Raw genomic sequence first — 10,279 nt, forward strand, 5'->3', positions numbered from 1 at the left:
TGTATTGCAGGGGGCAGGGATGAGCCTAACAGCTACATCTGCACCACGTGTAAGCAGCCCTTCCCCAGCGCATGGTTCCTCCTCCAGCACGCGCAGAACACCCACGGCATCCGCATCTACCTGGATTCCAACCCCTCCGGCGCGGGCCTCACGCCGCGCATCACCATCCCGCCGCCCATGGGCTCCGAGTCCATCCCGCAGTCGCCGCTCGCCAACTTCCTGGGAGACAACAACCCCTTCCACCTGCTGAGGATGACGGGGCCCCTGCTCCGGGAGCCTCCGCCAGGCTTCGTGGAGAACCGCCTCCCCAACACGCCTCCCTTCGTCAGCCCGCCGCCCCGCCACCACCTGGACCCCCATCGCCTGGAACGCCTTAGCGCCGAGGAAATGGGCCTCATCTCCCAGCACCCCAGTGCCTTCGAGAGGGTGATGCGCCTGACCCCCATGGCCATGGAGTCCCAGTCCATGGACTTCTCCCGGCGGCTGCGCGAGCTAGCGGGCAACAATAACAGTGCCACGCCCCCGCTCTCGCCCAGCAGGGCCAACCCTATGCACCGACTGCTCAACCCCAACCCCTTCCAGCCGGGGCCCAAGTCGCCCTTTCTGAGCACCCCTCCCCTGCCGCCCATGCCGCCCAACAGCACCACGCCGCCGCAGACGCTGAAGGTCAAGTCGTGCGAGTTCTGTGGCAAGAGCTTCAAGTTCCAGAGCAACCTGGTGGTGCACCGGCGCAGCCACACCGGGGAGAAGCCCTACAAGTGCCAGCTGTGTGACCACGCCTGCTCCCAGGCCAGCAAGCTGAAGCGCCACATGAAGACGCACATGCACAAGGTCGGCTCCCTGACGGGGCGCTCCGACGACGGGCTGTCCACCACCAGCTCGCCGGAGCCGGGCACCAGCGACGTGACCGGCGAGGGCATGAAGAACCGCGACGGCGACTTCACAGGGGAGGGGAATGAGGAGGAGGAGGAGGAGGAAGAGGAGGAGGAGCTCGAGAACGAGAGCCGGCCGGAGTCCAACTTCAGCATGGAGTCCGAGTTCTACCGCAACCGCGAGAACGGCGCCAACAAGCCTTCAATAGAGGAGAAGCCGTCGCACACCCTGGGGAAGATGGTGGACGTGGGCGTGGGGCTCAGCTCCATACAGCAGTACAATAACTTGATCGTCGACAATCGTAAACGCATGCCCTTCACCAAGAGGGGCTCGGACGGACAGCGGGACACCGGCGATGAGGACTCGGTGGCCGGGGAGATGGACAACCACCAGCAGGAAGAGAGGACCACCATCAACGGCAGGAACTGTGGCTCCGGCGACTCTTTCTCAGGCCTGTTCAACCGTAAGCCCACCCCCATCACCAGCCCCAGCCTGTCCAACTCCTCCAACAAGAGGATCAAGATCGAGAAGGACCTGGACATCCCTCCGGCGCCGCTCATTCCCTCCGAGAACGTCTACTCCCAGTGGCTGGTGGGCTACGCCGCCTCGCGCCACTTCATCAAAGACCCCTTCCTGGGCTTCACCGACTCGAGACAATCGCCCTTCGCCACCTCCTCGGAGCACTCATCCGAGAACGGCAGCCTGCGCTTCTCCACGCCGCCGGGGGACCTGCTCGACGGAGGCCTCTCCGGCCGCAGCGGGACCGCCAGCGGGGGCAGCACGCCCCACCTGGGCGGGCCGGGCCGGCCCGGCTCCAAGGAGAGCCGGCGGAGTGACACGTGTGAGTACTGCGGCAAGGTGTTCAAGAACTGCAGCAACCTGACGGTGCACCGGCGCAGCCACACCGGCGAGCGGCCGTACAAGTGCGAGCTGTGCAACTACGCCTGCGCCCAGAGCTCCAAGCTCACGCGCCACATGAAGACGCACGGCCAGCTCGGTAAGGAGGTCTACCGCTGTGACATTTGCCAAATGCCCTTCAGCGTGTACAGCACTCTGGAGAAACATATGAAAAAGTGGCACGGCGAACATTTGATGACCAATGAGGTCAAAATTGAACAAGCCGAGAGAAGCTAAGCCAGGTCCCCCCCCCCCCCGCCCCCGCCCCCTTCCCCGCGCCCCCATTTCCGCACCCTGCACCACACTTTGACTTTCAAAAAAAAAAAAGAGAAAAAAAATGAAAATTACAAAATGGGGTAGCTGGATACTCTTTTTTCTGAAATATTAATTTGGGTTAATTTTGTGTTTTTTTTGCCTAAGAAACTGCCAACTGAGAAAAAGAGAAAAAAAAAGACAAAACAGATATTGACACCAATTGAAGCTGTCTAAACTGCCTCATTTGGCGTTCCTTTTTAAACAATCAATCAGTTGAGTCATGACATATGTGGAGCCTTTAACTGTGCAATAATTTCTGTATTTATTGGAGTTTGTATTTTGGCATGTGCAGGTACATTTTTATTTAGGCATTTTTTTATATATATTTTGTTACTTTACTTTGAGTTGCTCAGAGTTATTTTATTTCCGAAATACCCAGATGATATCCTGAGATTTGTTTTAGCCAGGCGAAAAAAAGGGAAAAAGATTTTTTTAAAAGAAAAAAGAAAGAAAAATCAATTTAAGTAATCATTTGGCCGCTGCTTATGAGAAATTGTATATTTAAGCTCAATGTGATTTCTTGAAGAGAAGCCAAAATTCTATCTTCAATTTGAAAAAAGGTGTTACTTAGAATGCTAGAATTTAGTTTATTTTGTGTGATTTTTGTGTAATCACTGATTACGATACGCGGACAACAATCTTTTTGGCATTGTAGCATGAACTGAATAACAACAAAAACAAACAAAAAACATGTCAATATAATTGGATATGTAGCACTGAGTGTCATATTTTGACAATAAATCTAAACGTCAAAAGAGGATCCCAAGGTTCATAAACCCTGTCTCCTCCAGAATATGTCCTCACCAGCGAGCAGAAACAGCTTATCGCTAAGGCAGCTGCTAACGGGTACCCAGTACCGAGCCCTCCAACAACGTTTCCACATGCAGACAACCCCCCCCCCACCTTTTTCAGCAGCCCCTAAAACAATGGTTCTCAAACTGGTGTGTCCTAGACACACACACGCACACACACACACACGCACGCACGCACGCACACGCACACACACACACACACACACACACACACACACACACACACACACACACACACACACACACCCCCACACACACACACACACGCACGCACGCTAACACACACGCTAACACACACACACACACACACACACACACACACACACACACACACAAACATACACACACGTAAACCACTTTCGACCTAGAATCCCTATTTTTGCCATTTTAATTTATTGTGGTTTATTTAAAACAATGTAATTGTAAAGCATTTTTTCAAAAAAAGCCGATCTACAAGCTCAACACAAGCTCAAAAAGCTATGAATAGTGCGCCTTGAGATTTTGACTTGCGTTTTGGTGTGCCTTGGACACAAAAAGTTTGAAAACCACTGTCCTAACATACATCAACTTTCTGTTTACAAAACATAAACTATCCTCAATCACACACACATCACACACAACTGACCACATCTCTGGCCTCACACGCACGCACGCGCACACACGCACACACGCACACACGCACACACACACACACACACACACACACACACACACACACACACACACACACACACACACACACACACACACACACACACACAAACACACGCACATCAAAGCGTTGTATGTTGCATGAAGCCATATCACATAGGCTACGTTAATATCATTAGGATTTTAACGGTGCATGAAGCTAACAGGTACAGGTATCTAGATTGGTTGTGGCAGTGGTAGATAATTAGAGACAGAGATAGGATAGCGAGAGTGAGAGAGACAGAGAACGCACAGAATCATCTCAGGGCAGGGCTATCGGGACTTTTCACCAAATCCTCCCTGTATTACCCCTCTGTAGACGACTTGAAAAGGAACAAATCCGTTTACAATGTGTGCTGAAATGATCGCCCCAAATGATACTCACCACGGCCCCTTCTCCTTGATCAGACCAATATCCAATCAGTGCCCTCCTCCATTTTATGTTCCGCTCAGAGGAACTCAGCACTCGTCACTGAGCATTTTGTTAAAAAGCATAAAGAGAGATTGCCATCATCCCCTATTCATATTCTATTTTAAATGTTTACCATAAAATGGACCAACGGATAATATGCGGTTTCAATTTCGACATGTACACGTGCATTCATGGCAGAAGTCACCCCGTAAACCCGATTTCTACAGTCAATCTAATTCTGACTTTATTGTCGTATATTTATATACAGTATATATTGTCATTGCTTTGTGACGTAGATTGCAAACAGCCCTATGCACTTTTGCAGGAAATATGTTTATTTCAGGGAAAACGTAATATTTCTAGACTATTTGTTATAAGAGTGATATTCTTTGTCACGATGAAACAGATTGGTGATGCTGCTGTCACCTCCCCAGTGCAATACATTAGGAACACTGGCAGTAATTCAGAGTAGTCCTAGAGCCCGACTGAATGATGATCACACATTTCAGAGAGTCTTAGACCACCGATAAATTTAGAACAATATTTCGTCACAAAACTGAAATCATTTAAAAAAGAATAAAAACAAATAAATGATTTGATTAAAGTCTATTTGAGAGCATTGACATGATAAGCACACACATAAATAAAACATAACAGTCGTTTTTTGAAGAATAAAAAAGTTGACTTGCATATACAGTATATCAAACTTCAATAGTATGAAAAGTACATTTAACACAATTTATAGAATGAACAAGCAAACAATTAAATATAAAAATACACATACAAACTGACATTTGAACAGTCAATAAAGGCAGATATACAGTATACAGGACAGACCGTTATATCGGTCGGGCTCTAACCAGTACAGTAATGCAGACCACTATGAGATCCAGGGCAGGCTTGTGTAGATATGGAGAGATCTATGCTGAAATAGTAAAACTACCTTTTTTCTTTCTCTCCTTTCATTTAGGACGCCTTGTGATGTGTAGTTGAACACAATCTGAGAAGTAGCGACTCTGAGACAGATGCTCACACACACACACACACACACACACACACACACACACACACACACACACACACAGACACACACACACACACACACACACACACACACACACACACACACACACACACACACACACACACACACACACACACACACACACACACACACACAGGCATTCATGCATGCACGGATTGCACGCAGGCACCAAATACCTACACCGACCCACCCAGCCACTCACACTCACACACACCCACACCCACACCCACCCATCCACACACACACACACACACACACACACACACACACACACACACACACACACACCCACACCCACACCCACACCCACACACACACACACACACACACACACACACACACACACACACACATGGCCCCCATCTTCACTGTTTTGAACATTTTTGCCCTTGTTCCCGAACCGACTCTTTCACATTCGAAATTGAATTGAAAAAGAAGAATTGAAAAAAAAAGCTCTTAATATACCCGCACTTTATGTTTTATTATCATATATATTTTTTTTAATAATTTCCCCCCTCCCCCAACACATGGATAATATAAAGCTTTGGTTCTCAAAGTGGGGTCTTTGAGGGGGTTCCATGCCGGGTGTCCCCAGCGAAACATAGCATCAAAATCAGTTTTACCGCTTTAACCTTATATGCATCGGCTATTTGAAAATTGTAGATAATGCTGTTTAAAAAAAAAATCATGAACCATTTTGAAACATTATGAATGTTTTAGAAACATTTTAACAGCACAAATCTTGTAATGGGGGTTGTCTCTGGCACAAAAATATCTTCAGATGGGGGTCTGCAGCTAAATACATAATTCATATCCTTGACATGAAAATGTTTGAGAACCACTGCTACAAAGAATGGAAAGAGCAGCTTGTGGAAAAAAAGAAATGTTTTGGCTCTAACTGGACTGGCTGCATAACACAAGGGTTGAAGAGCTTATGGGATCACCTGAAATTAAAGTGCTGGCATTGTCAGGCCAGGCTCTCCCAATGCTGGCACTATAAAGACACAAAAAACATTATAAAGAAATTATTAGACTAATTTATTTGGGACATTTTTTGTACTGCCATTCAATTTGACGTGAGTGTGCCTTGAATAATGATCTTCCTATTTATTGTCTCAGACAAAAAAAAATGCAACACTTTTTTCTTTGTGAAGCAGCAAATTACGTAAAAAATGGTTTTGAAAATCCATGTTGAGCTCTCTACGTGTGTTGAGCTCCAATTTGCATTTGACATTTCAACATGATTATTATCAGAGATTAACGTTCTGAAATGAAACAATGCTGAATTTTAGGTTAGGAGTACCCAGCACAATATTGACGTGTCTGTGTGTGTATATATGTATGCATATGTACATATAAAGGCACAAACCTATATATAGATATTATATCAAATTCTTCACTCTTACCGGACAAGATTCTGTCCCTCCATAGGAAATTCCAGCGAGTGGACGAAAGCCACACATTAGTCAAGGAAGAGACTGGACAAAAATCAGGAATTTGCAGAACTAAAAAGAAAAATAATTTAGTGCACTCTGTCTTAAAAATACGTTTACAGTATTGAAACAAGTACAAGGGTAAAATATTTGTGTGTATGTGTGTTTTAAACAAACAAGTATTTTCTTTTCTTTGTTTTTTTTAACGTTTGCTTCTAAAGTTTCTCTGAATGCCGTAGTGGCTATGTGTATATTGGTTTTTTTGGTGACGGGGTTTTAGTATATCTATAAATATATATGAATATATATTACATTTTTCTTGTTTACTGTAAAAGTATACCAGTATTTGTAATATCGGAGAATGCCTGGGCATTTTACAGAAATAGAAAAAACGGTTGTTTTTTTATTTTTTATTTTGCAGTCCAATTTAAATTGTGGGTCTCTTAAAAATGTTTTTTGTCACTGTAACTGTAAAAGTCTTAAGTTTGAGTAACTTTTTTCTTCTGCCTTGGGTGTAATGAAATAAAAAAAAAGAAATAAATGAATTAAAAACAAACAAAAACAAAAAAGACTGAGCTGTAACAAACTTTGGATTTGGGGAGATGAGGGGGGGGGTCGCTGCCTAACGGAATGGAAGTTTTCTTCCTTTAGAAATGATCGAACATTGTTATTGCTTTTCAGGAAAAAAAAAAAAAAAAAAAGAAAGAAAGAAAGAGAAAAAAACACTGAGATCCTGACTTGTATCTATTTTTCCTTCTTCTCTGGAATGGATTATTCTTCATGGATGGTTTGAAATACATGTGTAGGCACTTGCTGTCTTTCCTAACAAAGCTTGTCTTTTGTTATATTTTTTTCTGTTTAACTTGTATGCATCCATTGTGAATAGGGAAGATAACGTGAACCTCTCCCGGATGACATTATGCTCTTATATCAGGGGGAAGGGAGATTTCATTCCAGTCCAATGCTAAGATAAAACTCACAGGCTGCCAGACAGAAAATTAACCTGAATAATTTGTATCATTGAAATTGAAATGAATTGCATTGTACAGTAGAGGTCAAAACGGATGGCCTGACGGCCTTTTAGCGACACAAATGCCAGACAATGTTTTGTTTACGCTTAAGTTGATTGTACATAGTATTTTTTTTTTTTTAATGATTGCCCTATCTTACAGTTTATTTTATTTTTCTCTTCGGAATTTCCACCTGGCACTGGCAGAGACTCCCCTAAGTGTGAGGGGGGTCCTGTTTAACCCTTGATCTTTGTGACCTCCATGTCAGTTTTCAGGCACATGCCTCCCCCCTCCCACTGCTAATGTTTCTTGACATTAGCACAGAGCACAAATACAAGCCGTTACAATTCTCCACCTTGTGCTTGTCTCATTATTATTAGTTTTTTTGTTTCCTGCGTCCGTCATGCTTGCGAATTTGACGAAAACGGGGACCAGGTCAAGCATGGGAAGGAAAGGACACTTATAAGCAAGCGATTTCTACTGAAATAGAACAAGGAAATAAAGACTAAGACCTTTTTTTTTTAGCCATTGTCAGGAGTACACCACATTTACAGGCAGTTATAGTGCTACTGAAACTGACCACAATCATAAGGACACAAATATGAATCAAGGCAGTGCTGGGGGCCATGTAGTTCACGTTATATCTACAACCTGAACATTGCTCAGCAAAACAGAATAATCCTTATCCTGTCTTTTCTCTCTTGGAGTTCACATAATAAAAAAGAAAAAGAAAAGAAATGTTGGTGCTTTGAAAAGATGCCAAGAGCTTGTTTTCCTTCTGCGGTACGGTTTGTACTCCCTGGGCTAAATGCAGACAAACCACAGACAAGCCGAGCAGGGAGGGGCGCTACTGTATATGCTGACGACGGTGTGCTTTTAATTGTAAACGCACGTTCTTAATGAAACGTTCCCCCCTCCCCCTCCTCCTCCTCACCTTCTCTCCCCGTGTTCTTATCCGGCGCCATGGGACTTACCGACGTCCCCCCCCCCCCCCCCCTTCTCCTGCCGTTGAGGGTTTCTGCTGGAAGATGCTTTCTTTGTCGCCCCTCTTGCCGGGGAGAGTTGACTTTTGGTCGGAATTGGTTCAAGTCCTGAACTGAATTGCAAAAAAAATAAAAATAATAACAAAACAAAACAGAAAAAAGTGCTTTGCTGCTGTTCCACTCTCAGTTTGACATTCCATAATGAAACATTTTCTTTCAGTTTTTTCATGTTTGTACTTAAAAATAAAAATACAGAATAAAAAAATCTAAAATAAAATAGAACAACAGCTACAGGGTTGGGACAAAGGTGAAGAAAATCTGTAATTTTTTATATGTTATGATGTTGGAATACAACGTGAAAAGGGGGGGGCGGGGGGCGAAGGGGTAAGGGATTGATTGGTGGGCGGGTGGGGGGCTGGGGCTGACGCCTTTTTTTTGTTTTTTCGAGTAGGGATGTTATGCTGTTTGTGATGTCACTTTATTTAAAAATACATGAACTGACTCTCTCATAGGCTGCGGCTTGTGTTGTCTATGATGATGTCACTGAGGCGCAGCCCGAGGCGCGAGGCCGATCGCCGTTGGTTGGTTACAGTAAACATGACATTCAGACACCCCCCCAATGTCTACCTCTCTTTATTTGTGTTGAATATTATGTGTGAGCTCACAACGTGTCGCGCTGCCTGCAAGACACACCGGTGAGCTTGTAGATTGGCTATTTTCGGTCAGGCTTTACACACCTTACACACCTGCACGAGACAAAAAAACAACAAAGAGTATATCCACGGGATATACAACTGGTGTCAGTTTGAAACACACACACACACACGCAAACACACACACACACACACACACACACACACACACACACACACACACACACACACACACACACACACACACACACACACACACACACACACACACACACACAGACCTGGATATACATTTTGGAATAGGTCTGACAACATTGGGTGACATGCATGCGTGCACACGTACAGTTACGGTTGTATGTACAGTACATGCCAAATATATTTGGTGACGTGGGTGTCACACACATGCACATGCACACACACGCACACACACACACACACACACACACACACACACACACACACACACACACACACACACACACACACACACACACACACACACAGGAGAGTACAGTACAGTATGTACTGTAGAAATGAAAGGTTGTCCCTAGATCTATGGGGCATGTGAGGGGACATAGATACAAAAATATACCAACCCACACCGGGTTTCTCTCTCTGGCCTAGAAGCTGCTCCCATCTCCTGCTGCTGGTCTGATTTTGCTCTAAATATTGCAACACATGGGCTACTTGTGCACACACAGCAAAACTATTTTCAATGACCGTCGTCTCTCCATAATTGTAACTTTTTCACCTACTGTACTGATTGCAGTGTACTCTCCTTTAAAGGCTTGCAGCCTATTTGGCATTGCGGTCCATATTAAACACTAATGACGTTTATCATGGCAGCTACAGTATTTTGACATGAATAGCTTTGTAAAGTTACTTCCTTAACAGGTGTTATCAATGATACTAATAAAGGCTCTGGTCCATTTAGAGTAGCAGAGTCTTTCCAGTGAGCCAACATGCAGAATATCAGCCTTAATTAGTATAATTTGTAACACCTGTGAAGGAAGCAACATTACGTGCTATTTATGTCAATATGGCTGCCATGAAAAAGTCATATTATGAGACCTACTATGTAGATGTTCTCTTACAGTAATGTAAAAGGACAGTGGATGGGATTTTTAACCATCTACATTAGCAGATTAATTCCCGC

At 44.6% G+C, this 10,279-nt stretch overlaps 1 protein-coding gene across 2 annotated transcripts in view; it reads left to right on the forward strand.

Moving 5' to 3' along the window:
- Positions 1–7,839, forward strand: part of bcl11ba (BCL11 transcription factor B a) — an 86,440-nt gene extending 78,601 nt beyond the window's left edge. The window contains exons 3-4 of one of the 2 annotated variants that reach the window (XM_080415203.1): positions 11–1,870; positions 4,970–7,839. In XM_080415203.1, the coding sequence (XP_080271329.1) occupies positions 11–1,870; positions 4,970–4,992 (1,883 nt within the window). In that variant the 3' untranslated portion in view covers positions 4,993–7,839. Of the gene's footprint in view, positions 1–10 lie in introns of both variants that reach the window. The other variant, XM_080415202.1, reaches the window with a different exon arrangement.
- Positions 7,840–10,279: the final 2,440 nt, after the last annotated feature.

Source organism: Gymnoscopelus braueri, assembly GCF_963280865.1.
Source record: "Gymnoscopelus braueri genome assembly, chromosome: 19".
Lineage (NCBI taxonomy): Eukaryota > Metazoa > Chordata > Actinopteri > Myctophiformes > Myctophidae > Gymnoscopelus > Gymnoscopelus braueri.